This window comes from Etheostoma spectabile, unplaced genomic scaffold (assembly GCF_008692095.1).
Source record: "Etheostoma spectabile isolate EspeVRDwgs_2016 unplaced genomic scaffold, UIUC_Espe_1.0 scaffold00019429, whole genome shotgun sequence".
In the NCBI taxonomy this organism is placed as follows: Eukaryota; Metazoa; Chordata; class Actinopteri; order Perciformes; family Percidae; genus Etheostoma; species Etheostoma spectabile.
In genome coordinates, this window is record NW_022604899.1 from 3,227 (window position 1) to 17,037 (window position 13,811).

At 44.7% G+C, this 13,811-nt stretch overlaps 1 protein-coding gene across 1 annotated transcript in view; it reads left to right on the forward strand.

Annotated features, from left to right (window-relative positions):
- Positions 1 to 2,934: 2,934 nt before the first annotated feature.
- Positions 2,935 to 13,811, forward strand: part of LOC116684671 (collagen alpha-5(IV) chain-like) — a gene marked incomplete at its 5' end in the record, with an annotated part of 51,699 nt that continues 40,822 nt past the window's right edge. Inside the window, 20 exon segments of the mRNA XM_032510150.1 lie at positions 2,935 to 2,988; positions 3,145 to 3,171; positions 4,283 to 4,357; positions 4,427 to 4,489; positions 4,585 to 4,620; positions 4,883 to 4,930; positions 5,423 to 5,497; positions 5,987 to 6,031; positions 6,201 to 6,263; positions 6,342 to 6,386; positions 6,946 to 6,999; positions 7,082 to 7,123; positions 7,228 to 7,309; positions 8,247 to 8,282; positions 8,601 to 8,765; positions 9,129 to 9,193; positions 9,949 to 9,958; positions 10,081 to 10,176; positions 10,747 to 10,817; positions 11,860 to 12,048. Coding sequence (XP_032366041.1) covers positions 2,935 to 2,988; positions 3,145 to 3,171; positions 4,283 to 4,357; positions 4,427 to 4,489; positions 4,585 to 4,620; positions 4,883 to 4,930; positions 5,423 to 5,497; positions 5,987 to 6,031; positions 6,201 to 6,263; positions 6,342 to 6,386; positions 6,946 to 6,999; positions 7,082 to 7,123; positions 7,228 to 7,309; positions 8,247 to 8,282; positions 8,601 to 8,765; positions 9,129 to 9,193; positions 9,949 to 9,958; positions 10,081 to 10,176; positions 10,747 to 10,817; positions 11,860 to 12,048 — 1,341 coding nt within the window.

Genomic DNA, 13,811 nt, shown 5'->3' on the forward strand with positions numbered 1-13,811 from the left:
AAGACCAACTGAAGGTCATGATAATCAAGAGGAACATTAGATAAGTCTGGTTCTACAGTGCCCGTCACCTGACTGGAAACGGACTGGGGTGTGGCAGAGGTTAAACAGCTTGCATGACACGCAGTACTCCAACTAATGATCCTCGAGGTGGACCAGTCAATGTTAGGGTTATGGTGAACCAACCAGGGATGGCCCAGGACTAGTGGCACAAAGGGAGAACTAATAACAAAAAAACTTATTTGTTCGATATGGTTACCTGATAATTGTAACCTAACTGGGCAAGTGCGGGCAACCACCCGGGCCAATAACCTACCATCAAGGGCATTAGCGTCAATAGGCTTATCCAGTAGTACAGTGGGGATCTTTAACTGCTCTGCTAACACTTCATCAAGAAAACTCTCATCTGCTCCAGAATCAATAAGTGCTAACAGGCTACTAGACTGACCTTGGTAAGTGAGGGTGGCGTGAAGTTGGGTGCGTGGACGAGGAGATAGAGGGATAGCTGCTCTACTCGCTAGGATTCTCCTCCCATCTAGCGAGCTTGCCTGTTTGAAGGATTGTCGGGGCAGGATACCAGGAAGTGTCCAAACTGGCCACAATACAGACAACACTGATTAGAGATGCGGCGCTGGCGCTCCACTGGGTCCAGACGCTGGCGACCAAGCTGCATAGGCTCCTCTCTAGAAGGAGAAGCACGGCGGTAGTCAGAGTTGGTGGTCCCTGGGCGAGCAGTCTCCGGAAAACGGAAGCGTCGGTGCGGGTTAACGTCACTCCCTTGTCGCAGGTTTCGAGACCTCCTCCGCTCCCGCAGGCGATTGTCAATACGAATAGAGATAGAGACTAGTGCATCCAAATCCACGGGTTCGGGATAAGAGATTAATTCATCTTTTATGACCTCACTCAGACCCCTGGAAAAAGCCGCTTGGAGAGCCACCGCGTTCCAGCCGCTCCCCTCGGCCAGCGTGCGGAACTCCACGGCGAACTCAGCTACACTCCGGAGCCCCTGGCGAAGAGAAAGCAACCTCGTGGAAGAGTCAGGACCACTTGCCGGATGGTCGAAAACCTTGCATAGCTCAGAGCAGAAGGTGGCGTAGGACGAGGTAGGAGTGGACTGCTTCTCCCATACAGCGGAGGCCCACCGAAGAGCATCCCCTTTCAACAGCCCAATAACAAAAGCAATCCTGGATCTGTCCAAGACGTAGGTGCGGGGCTGTTGTTCAAAAACCAAATCACACTGCATCAAAAATGATCGACAATGTCCCAAAACTCCCTCATACCGTTCCGGCGTGGGAACCCACGGTTCCCGACCTGGCAGTGTGACGGGTGGCGTGGGATCCGGCAGTGTGGGATCCGGTGGTGTTGCTGCAGTAGCGGATAGCTGAGTACGCAGCCCCGTGACGTCAGCGGTAAGTTGTCGCAGCCCATCCATAATCTCCCTGAGAGACTGACTGTGTTGTCCGAGAGTGTATTCTTGCACTGACACTGCATGTTTGACCGCGTCTAAGTCCGCCGGGTCCATACTTGGCCGGATTGTACTGTCAGATATGGTTCAACAGGACCCAGAAGCAGACAAAGACGGAAGGTATTTTTACCAAGTTTATTGCAGTGTAGTCAGGACCAGTAATACAACTGGGTGGCAGGCTAGACATCAGGCAGTAGAAGCAGGCAGAATGTCCTTCTTGGCGTAGCAGGCAGGTAAAGTAACAAAACCAACGTCCTCTCCACATGAACGCGACGTAACAATCCGGCAAAGACTGAGGAGAACTGCAGGTCTATATAAAGCACACAGAGAGAGCTGATATGAATCAGTGTGCTAATCAGTCAGGAGAGTGAGCCTGCCCTACCCAATTACCAGAGAGAAACAAAACACAATCAACCACACACACCCCCCCAGCCAAGTCATGATTGAGACATCCTGACAAAAAGGTGGTAAATGCACGGAAAAAAGGCGGAAAAAGGCTGCAAAAGGCTGTCAAAAGGTTGTAAAAAGGCGGAAAAAGGCTGTAAAAAGGTTGTAAAAAGGTGTAAAAAGGCTGTAAAAAGGCGGAAATACGCGGAAAAAAGGCGGAAAAAAAGATGTAAAAATTATGTAAAAAGGTGAAAAAAAAACGTTAAAAATTATGTAAAAAGGTTGTAAAAGGTGGAAAAAAGGCGTTAAATACGCGTAAAAATGCGGGAAAAAGGCGGTAAAAAGGCGGTAAAAAGGCGGTAAAAAGGCGGTAAAAAGGCGGTTAAAAGGCGGTAAAAAGGCGGTAAAAAGGTGGTAAAAGGCGGTAAAAAGGCGGTAAAAAGGTGGTAAAAGGTGGTAAAAAGGTGGAAAAAAAGGTGGTAAAAGGCGATAAAAAGGTGGTAAAAGGCGGTAAAAAGGCGGTAAAAAGGTGGTAAAAAGGTGGAAAAAAGGCGTTAAATACGCAAAAAAATGCGGGAAAAAGGCGGTAAAAAGGTGGTAAAAAGGTGGTATAAAGGCGGTAAAAAGGCGGTAAAAAGGCGGTAAAAAGGCGGTAAAAAGGCGGTTAAAAGGCGGTAAAAAGGCGGTAAAAAGGCGGTTAAAAGGCGGTAAAAAGGCGGTTAAAATACGACGGAAAGGTGAATTTTTTGATGCAGTATTTAAATAATTAAAGAGTTGTAATGGTGAACAGTAATAATGAAGTAATAGTAGCAGCAGAGTATTTTTTAAGCCAGTGTTATTGCACAAAACAGATAATATTAATATTAATTATTATTATTAGTTATTAATATTTCCTGACCTCTTGAAGACGTGAGTGAGAAGACTATTTGAAATGAGACGATCAAAGATATTTATTGATTAAATGAAAGCGTGTTAATGAACTCTACATGTCTGGCCCCTGGTGGGATTCTTACTTCCCCGTGTGGCGTTCAGGGACCTGTTTTGATGCTCGTTCAAACCAGACACTGATGATTGGTTTCTTCCAGGGGGACGTCGGGTACCCGGGGTTCCCCGGGGTTTCAGGACCTGTCGGCTTTCAGGTGAGTCCTGCGTACGTCCTGGTCGCTGTAAAGGTCCCACGGCAGGAAAATTTCCCTTTACGAGGTTTTAACATTGATATTGAACATTGAATCACTGCATATTAAAGCTAAGCTAATTAGCTCTAATGCTAAGCTAACTCTGCTCATGTGTTTCAGGGGGCACCAGGACTGCGAGGTGTAAAGGTAACACATTCACATCCTGTCACGGTGAAAACCTGTATCTCCAACAGAGAGCGAAGCAACACGCTGTCACTGGCCAATGGGAGGGGAGGGCAGATTTGAGTTGTAGCCTAGCATATAAGATGCTAACGAGAGACTTCTGTAGCGTCTGAAGTAGCCTCCGAGATGCTAACGAGATGCTAACGAGAGACTTCTGTAGCGTCTGAAGTGGCCTCCGAGATGCTAACGAGATGCTAACGAGATGCTAACGAGAGACTTCTGTTGCATCTGGAGTAGCCTCCGAGATGCTAACGAGATGCTAACGAGATACTTCTGTAGCGTCTGAAGTAGCCTCCGAGATGCTAACGAGTTGCTAACGAGATGCTAACGAGATACTTCTGTAACGTCTGAAGTAGCCTCCGAGATGCTAACGAGATGCTAACGAGATACTACTGTAGCGTCTGAAGTAGCCTCCGAGATGCTAACGAGATGCTAACGAGAGACTTCTGTAGCGTCTGAAGTTGCCTCCGAGATGCTAACGAGATGCTAACGAGAGACTTCTGTAGCGTCTGAAGTAACCTCCGAGATGCTAACGAGATGCTAACGAGAGACTTCTGTAGCGTCTGAAGTAGCCTCCGAGATGCTAACGAGATGCTAACGAGAGACTTCTGTAGCGTCTGAAGTAGCCTCCGAGATGCTAACGAGATGCTAACGAGAGACTTCTGTAGCGTCTGAAGTAGCCTCCAAGATGCTAACGAGATGCTAATGAGAGACTTCTGTAACGTCAACACAGTAAAAATGGACCTACTTGGTTGGTTCACTGCTAGCTTAGCATCAAGTTAGCATCAAACACAACAAAGGCTGTCAGTTGAATGGTGTTTTGAGCTAACGTTAGCATAGATATCTACAACGTTTGTGAAATGATTTCCATCTTCTGTTATTGTTCGTAATGAGAAAACTTTATTATTTCATGGATTTTCAGTGAATTAAATCTGAGCCCCCCCCGTTAGGAGACCCCCCCCCCCCCCCGTTAGGAGACCCCCCCACCCCACACACACACACACACACACACACACACACACTTTGGGAGACCCCTCGTTACCTAATGAGAGCTGTGTATGTCATCATGTTGCAGGGAGACCGGTCGCCCGTTCCCCTCTATCTGGATATTAAAGGAGAACCGGGACCACGAGGACCACCTGGACCAGAGGTCAGTCTCACAGAGAGTCCTCTGATTGGCTGGTGGAGAGTGTCCTCTGATTGGCTGTTTGTGTTGCAGGGACTGAGTGGAGACCCAGGTGAACCCGGCCTGCCAGGACCCCCAGGACCCTCTGGACTTCCTGTAGGCCCCAGACCTTAACGTCTACCTGTGAGACCACTTCCTGTGACCCCCGAGCCACTGGACCTGATCAGCTGTTTCTGTTTGTTTTGTTTTAGGGACGTCCCGGGTCAGCGGGGACCGCCGGAGAAAAGGTCAGAGACCCTGATCCCAGACCTGATCCCAGAGCAGCTGGTTTCTTCAGCCTGACACACTAACTTATACTCAACTACTTATACTTATAGTTTTTGTATCTTTTAGTATTTTTGCTTTGTTTTTCTTTGATTTTGCTGCTTTTTCCGACATCTTTCAGCCGTAGTTTGACTTCCTTCATCCCGGGTACAGAAACCTTAGACCACGTGTCAGAGGGGATCTGAAGACACCACGGGGGCTAATGATGCTGTGTTTGTGTTTCAGGGTCAGGAGGGGCCCAGTCCCGTGGTCCCGGGGCCCCGAGGATTCAAGGTCAGAAAACTTATCAATTACATTAGTCCTGATCAATGTGAAGATAACACCACACTGTAAAAAGTGTTGCTCGTTTAACGTAGAATTTACAGTAATTTTTTATCATTACATCATCATCCTCATTACATCATCATTACATCATCATTACATCATCATTACATTATCATCAACATTACATCATCATCTTCAATACATCATCATTACATCATCATCTTCAATACATCATCATCTTCATTACATCATCATTACATCATCATCATCATTACATCATCATCATCATTACATCATCATTACATCATCATCATCATCATTACATCATCATTACATCATCATTACATCATCATCATCATTACATCATCATTACATCATCATCATCATCATTACATCATCATTACATCATCATCTTCATCACATCATCATTACATCATCATTACATCATCATCATCATTACATCATCATTGGCATTACATCATCATCAGCTGTGGTTTCCAGGGTGACCGCGGCCCCCCAGGGATCCCGGGACAGAAAGGAATCAAACTGTATGCTGAAGGACCCAGAGAACTGAAGGTCTGTCTCTGTGTCTGTCTGTCTGTCTGTCTTTTTGTCTCTCCGTGTCTCTGTCTGTCTGTCTGTCTGTCTGTCTGTCTGTCTCTTTGTCTCTCTGTCTCTTTGTCTCTTTGTCTCTCTGTCTGTCTTTGTCTCTGCGTCTCTCTGTCTGTCTGTCTGTCTCTTTGTCTCTTTTGTCTCTCCGTGTCTCCGTCTCTCTGTCTCTGTGTCTGTCTCTCTGTGTCTGTCTCTCTGTCTGTCTGTCTCTGCCTGTCTGTCTGTCTTTTTGTCTCCCCGTATCTCCGTCTCTCTGTCTGTCTGTCTCTCTGTCTGTCTGTCTCTCCGTCTCTCTCTCTGTCTGTCTGTCTGTCTGTCTGTCTGTCTGTCTGTCTGTCTCTGTCTGTCTGTCTGTCTCTCCGTCTCTCTGTCTGTCTCTCTCTCCGTCTCTCTGTCTCTCCGTCTCTCTGTCTCTCTGTCTGTCTCTACTGATGTTTCTGGTTTTTATTTCAGGGAGAACCAGGTGAAGTTGGAATTAAAGGTTGTCGTGGACTTCTGGTAAGTTAAAGCCGTCTCACAGTCTGTCTGTCTGTCTCTCTGTCTGTCTGTCTGCCTGTCTGTCTGTTGTGTATTGTTGTGTATTGTTGTGTATTGTTGTGTATTGTTGTGTATTGTTGTGTATTGTTGTGTATTGTTGACTGATGTGTGCGTCTTTTTTCTGTTCCAGGGGTTGCCGGGGAAACGGGGGGATAAAGGTGCCAAGGGTGGGCGAGGTGATCCCGGCTCCCTGGTAAGAGAGAGAGATTTATTTTGATTATTTATTTAATTTTGTGCTGATGAAACCTGATCCTGGTCTGGTTTGGTGCAGGGTAAACCGGGGAAGGACGGACTCCCAGGAGATCTAGGAGAACAGGTAACATGCTAAGCTAACAGGAATGCTAACCAACCATGTCGGCGTACAAGTTACATGCTAAACTAAAAGGAATGTTAACCAACCATATAGGAGAACAGGTGACGTGCTAAGCTAACAAAAATTCTAACCAACCGTACCGGAGAACAGATGACATGCTAAGCTAACAAAAATGCTAACCAACCATGTCGGCATACAAGTTACATGCTAAACTAAAAGGAATGCTATCCAACCGTATTGGAGAACAGGTGACGTGCTAAGCTAACAAAAATGCTAACCAACCATATCAAAGTACAGGTAACATGCTAAGCTAACAAGAATGCTAACCAACCATATTGGAGAACAGGTGAGGTGCTAAGCTAACAAAAATGCTAACCAACCATATCGGCGTACAAGTTACATGCTAAGCTAAAAGGAATGCTAACCAACCATATCGGAGAAAAGGTAACATGCTAAGCTAACAAGAATGCTAACCAAACATTTCGGGGAACAGGTAACATGCTAAGCTAACTTAGCTTGTGGTTCTGGGCTGTAGAAACTAACCTGAGCTGTGTGTCTGCAGGGAGACGCCGGGGATTCTGGGTACCTCGGTCCTCCGGGGATTGAAGGAGCCAGGGTGAGTAGACTCCGTGAAGTACAGGAAGTACTACTGCAGTAAATACTCTCAGTACTGGGTCACAGAGTGTGTCTGTTCACAGGGAGAGAAAGGAGACCGGGGGGGACCAGGTCTTCCAGGAGAGGTGGGTCCAACGTTTTCTGCTGAACCTGAAGAAACCTTTAAAGATTGAAGACCACCAGTGTCCCCAGATGTGTTACCTGGACCCGTGTTTGTGTCTGTTCTCAGATGGTCTGGATCCCGACGTTTGTGCAGGGCCAGCGGGGGGTCCCCGGGCCCCGAGGCCCCCCAGGAGTCCCAGGAGAACAAGGTGTCTGTTACGTTGTGTTAGACGTCGTTTAGGGGACGCTTTCATCCAAAGAGACTTCCTGTTGCTACTGGAGACGCTAGGGGTCAACGTCCTGCTCAGGACGTATATACACACATATACACATATACACATATACACACATATACACACATATACACATATACACACATATACACATATACACACATATACACATATACACACATATACACATATACACATATACACATATACACACATTTACACATATACACACATCTACACACATATTTTACATTATATTATTATATAAAAGATATTTTTTTTTAACGATTTCCACTAGAATATTTAAGTTAAGACTACTGGCAGAATTACATTAATTCAAATACCTTTTAGGCCCCAATTAACACATTTCTAAGTAACATGAACTCAATAATGGTCAACGTTAATGCAAGTATTTAAGTTGATTTAACATAATGTTTTAAGTTAGGTGAATTACCTTTAGGCCACAATTAAACACATTTCTAAGTAAGATGAACTTAATAATGGTCAACGTTAATGCAAGTATTTAAGTTGATGTAAGATAATGTTTTAAGTTAGGTGAATTACATTTTAGGCCCCAATAAAACACATGTCTAAGTAACATGAACTCAATAATTAAGTTGATGCCTGCAAGAGTTAACTTGAGCCCTGTCCTATAATAGTGATATTTTCCTGTGTTCGACAGGAGGCTAAGTTGCTCATAGCTCCAACCTTGGTTGCAGGCTCCTCCCGCCCACAAAACAACCAAGTTGGAGTTTAGAGCAACTTCGCCTCCTGTCAAACAAAGGCTAGGTGACCATAGTGCCAAACACATTGCAATGTAAGTGAATTAGTGACGTGACGTAATAATATGTAATTAATTAATAAATACCCGTCATCAGACAGTAACCTGTCGGTATTCTCTGCTCTCGCTCAGGACTCATCGGGTTTCCTGGTCTGATGGGCGTCCCAGGTACCGCTCCTCTCTCTCTCACTCCTCTCTCTCTCTCTCTCTCTCTCTCTCTCTCTCTCTCTCTCTCTCTCTCTCTCTCTCTCACCTGTGATGTCATTTATTCAATTAAAGACACATTCATCTTGTACAACCATCTTGTGCTAACATGCAACACATGCAACACATGCTCACATTTATACATGCTAACATGCTAACATGCAACACATGCAACACATGCAACACATACAACACATGCTAACATGCTAACATGCTATACTGCTAAGATGCTAACATGCTATACTGCTAAGATGCTAAAATGCCTGTTCTTCTTCCCATGAGGTGTGGCTCCCACGGGTCCACCGGGCCCCCAGGGGCCACCTGGCTCACTGGGAAGCAAAGGAGAAATGGGAGAGCCGGGGCCCCTCACCGTCGGGCCCCCAGGACAGGACGGGGTCCCGGGAAGGCGTGGAGTCGAAGGAGAACCTGGAGAACCAGGAATACCAGGTGAAGGACAGTTTGTGGTCCAGGTCCTGGAAGCACCTGGAAGTCCCCACATCAACAGAAACAAATCCCCCTTCCAACAAGATCCAGGATTAGTTTTATTGTCATTGATAAAACACTTTGGGACGTGCAGCGTAGAACAAAATTACATAAAAACAGACTTAGAAACCGATCAGCAGCTAAAATAAAGTTAAAACACGATCTTTAAATAAGATAACTAGCTTTTAAAACATGAGAAGTGGAGACACTAACACATCTATACGCTTATCCCACACATACCCACACATATACATCGTATGCAGACACACTGTGTCTTCCATCTGGTCTCAGTCCACGTCTGAGTAACTTTCTTCTTGTCTGTCTCAGAGTTCCTGCCGGGAGGTGCTGGTTCTCCTGGAGCTAAAGGTCTAAAGGCACCGTGGGGTTCCCTGGCCTGAGAGGAGAGGAAGGACGAATGGGTGAGTGGGGGAAAGCAATCAGAAATACTCTGAGGGAAACTCTGTGTTAAGTATATAAATATCAGAGTAGAAATATAGATATGTACGTATTTATAAAGGAATTTTACTGGCGCCGTAAAGGAGACAAAAAAAGCGCCGAAAAGATGATGAAAAGGCATCAAAAAGGCAATGAAAATGTGACGAAAAGGAGACAAAAAGGCAGTGAAAAGTTGACGAAAAAGTGGCGAAAAGGAGATGAAAAGGTGGCGAAAAGACGGCGAAAAGGAGATGAAAAGGAGATGAAAAGGAGAAGAAAAGGAGATGAAAAGGAGAAGAAAAGGAGATGAAAAGGTGAAGAAAAGGAGATGAAACGGAGAAGAAAAGGAGACGAAAAGAAGGCGAAAAGACGGCGAAAAGGAGATGAAAAGGAGATGAAAAGGAGAAGAAAAGGAGATGAAAAGGTGAAGAAAAGGAGATGAAACGGAGAAGAAAAGGAGACGAAAAGGCGGCGAAAAGACGGCGAAAAGGAGATGAAAAGGAGATGAAAAGGAGAAGAAAAGGAGATGAAAAGGAGAAGAAAAGGAGATGAAAAGGAGAAGAAAAGGAGATGAAAAGGAGAAGAAAAGGAGATGAAAAGGAGAAGAAAAGGAGATGAAAAGGAGACGGAAAGGCAAAATTTTTATGATGCAGTATCTGCATAATTAAGCAGTTGTACTGGTGACATTAATAACAGTAATAATGATAAATAGCAGCAGCAGAGTATTACATAGTTGTCTTTTTAAGAGGTGTTATGAGTGAATGGGAGTTATGATGTCACATGACATGATAACGCACAAGATATTATACACTATCTTCGATCTGATTGGCTGATTGTCCGACAGGTGCGAAGGGCGAGGTGTGCTTCGCCTGTTCACCTGTCCTCGGCGACCCCGGACCCCCGGGTCCACCAGGAGAGCCAGGGGAAGACGGGGTGGACGGTGAGTACCACACCAGACTCAGCCATCTTTATTCTGGTATTTTTAAGGGTTTTTAACTTCAACTTTGTGTCATTTACCGGTGGAGGGGAGCGGAAAATCAGTGGATCAGGAACAATTCTGTAAATCTGGAACTATCACCAATTCATTTTGTAAAAACAAAAATAGTTTTTAGGATTAGTAACGCTGTTAAGGCAAATTACTTCCCTAACTGTTATGAAACCTAACTAAAAAAATAGCATCTTTTAAGATTTCAGGAATAAGTCACCCAACATTAGTCAGATAGTAGGACTAAGTCACAGATTTTTAGGCATTCTATTATTAAATGGCTTTAAAAAGAGTGCAAATAGCTGCTGTGAATGGGAGAAACTAATCTCCCCTATGGGCAGGCCCCTGGACCCCCCTGGAGGTTTTGGCTGAGCCCCCAATATTTACAACATCTGGCTCCGCCCCTATTTAGATAAAACTATCCTAACTTTCACTATCAATGATGAATTTATGTAGTCACAGAATATTTAAACTTTAAAAATGTAAATCTCACCTGTCTGTCTCTGTGATGTCAATCTGTTCCAGGATCAGACGGTTTTCCAGGACCCAAAGGACACAAAGGAGTCAAAGGTGTTGAAGGACCACCTGGTCCACAGGTGAACTCACAATTCACTTCTAAAACAGAGGATAACATTAGATTTTGGGGGACTGAGGTTGCATTTTTAACCCAACCCTGGAGCGTCATTCAAACTCTGGTCCGCTTGCAAACGGCGGCCTCTGTTGCACCAGGATTCCTTTAAACCAATCACAATATAAAATCATCATTTAAAGTTAAAGTTAGGATGGTTTGATCTATATAGGGGCGTGGCCAGATGTTGTAAATATTGGGGGCTCAGCCCAAAACCTCCAGGGGGGGTCTCGGGGCCTGCCCATAGGGGAGATTAGTTTCTCCCAATTCCAGCAGCTATTTGCACTCTTTTTCAAGCCATTTCATATTAGAATGCCTTAAAATGTGTCCATCATTTTGGAAAAACACGATGGTTTCCAAGGAAAAGAATGGAAAGAAAACCAAAACACAGAACACTACGCTGCAGTTTCAACCTTGCACACAATTCCCAGACTTCTCTATGTTTTAACCCTCGTGTTGTCTTCCCGTCAAAATTGAGAATCAACACTTTTGTTGACGCTTTTTATCAAGGATTTTAACTTCTTCTTATGTTTTTTTTCCATTTTTTCAACATTTTTGATGCTTTTCATCCATGTTTGTCACTTTTTTGACGTTTAACACTACGTAACACTAACTTATTAACTTAAGTTTTACAGTTATTTTTGGAATTTATGGTCCATAAACCTCATTTATAGGAAATTATACCTAATGTTTGAGTTAGAAAAGCTAATGCTATAAAATAGAATAAGACCCAAAATTAATGAAAGTAGAGATTTGTACTTGGCAAAGAGCGTTGGAATCAATCATGTTATTTTGGGGAATTAAAAAGGACATTGATATAGGACAACATGGGGACAACATGGGGACAACATGGGGACAACATGAGGACAACATGAAGACAACATGAGGACAACATGAGGACAACATGAGGGCTAAGAGGTGTCCCATAACCATTAAGGTGGATTCTGATAGAAAATGTATAACTTTAATACCTTATAACTGTCTCTCTGTCTCTGTTGTCCTGTGTGTAGGGCCCGTTTGGCATGCCCGGCCTCCCGGGGACCCCGGGACCTGTTGGCGACCCTGGGATCATGCAGAGGGTCGGGCAGAAGGGCGAGGATGGGGACGTGGGGCAGCCGGGACTGCCCGGTTTTGATGGGACAGACGGATCTTCTGGATTCGCAGGACCGAAAGGTGTTCTGGGACAGAAAGGAAACCCCGTGAGTAACAGATGCAGTTCACAGAGAGACCGCCTGTCCTGTCCAGGCCGGCGTGTTCACACCAGGGCGAAGACGAGGCCTTTGCGCAGGTTTGAATGCTGGGTTTGACATTGGGATCATTCATGTTAAATCGCGGCGTTACCTGCAGCGGCAGAGCTGTAGGCACCAACAAGTCTTTCCATCAACAACATGGTCAGAAACGTCAGAATCGCTAATTTTGGTCTTTTCTTTGGCTTTGCATCCTGGGGAAACCCTGACGAACTTGCGGCAAATTTGAGATTAGCTCTACAAGTCCGTCTGGACGAGAGCCCGTTCAAGCCCAATTTTTCCAAATCGAGGCGCCAATCACAACCGTTGAGGCTTTACACGATGACGACAGCGCAGCCGCCGAAGCCCAGCGACCCGTTGATGCCGCGGTCCCTGCTACCAATCCGGATCGTTGGTCTGATAGGTTGAAGGACTACCGAATTGCGCCCAGAGGCATTTGAGCGGCGTCTGTTGGCGACGTCCCTTTGGAAACGGGCTGGGAATGAAGCTTCCCCAGAACCTCCTCTGGTCTCAACCAGGCTATAGACGTTGTATATAATCATAAAACCTTGGTGATGCCATATTGAGCGCGTGGTAAACCAAAACACCTCAACCCTCAGCAGCCGAAGGGATCGCATACGATCCTAAGGGCACCTCTGATTCATATATCAATCATTGAATAACCATAAAAGATAGAAACGTACCGATTGTTGCAGCTGAAAGCTAACGAGTTAGCGATTACGGAGGTCTCTTCGGGGTCTCTCTTGTCTCTACAGCTGATTTTCTATCCAGCCCGGGACCTTGGGCCTTTTTCGGGGTTGTTGAGCATTAAATGCAAACTGTTACATACAAGATTTATCCCCTTGATAATAATCCATAATTTACCTCCTTGTCCTGAAAGAAATGATGTTCATATCTTGACTGTAGACAACAGAGTTGATGTTTTAAGCTTTTAAAAAAATAAATAAAACCAGACAGAGAAGGAACTGTAGAAATGACCTCAGGTGTCTGAGGGTTGAACGGTGCGTGTGGACGGGACGTCCGTTAGAAACTGGATTTCATCTCGTTACTTACAAATCTAGGAATGTATTCGATGTTCTGTTGCTTGTTAAAAGGATGAAGCAATAATATAAAAGGATGACATGATGATTAATCAGGAACGGTAAAAAAAGCTATGGAATCTCAAGTTTACATTACTTCCTTTAATACTTTTAAACTCATAATTGTTGCCCTGTTTGAGACATGCTCCACAGGGTTGTTTGTATTATTACGGGTACTATGTTGTATGATGCCTTTAATGCTACTTTTCTGTACCCTGATCATCAAATTGTCATTGAAGTGACTGAGTTTACATTTTGAGTTTCATATTTATTTCCCCACCAGATGGAGCCAAAGTTAATGATTTCATGATCAGCCCAATGGTTTCTAAAATGTTACTTAAAATTAGACCACAGCCGCAATAATCCCACATTTCTAGGACTCTAAATTAGGTTTTAGGACTCTAAATTAGGTCTTAGGACTCTAAATTAGGTCTTAGGCCTCTTTAGGCCCTGTCCTCCAAACACATCTTTTAGCTTTAGGGGGATAAAATCTGATATAAATTGATGAAAAAAGAAATGTAGGAACATAGGGCCTAATGTTGGAAAAAGATCTTAGAAATGTGGGGACGTAGGGCTTTGGGGACGTAGGGCTGTGGGGACATACATGTAGGGCTGTGGGGACATAGGGGTGTGGGG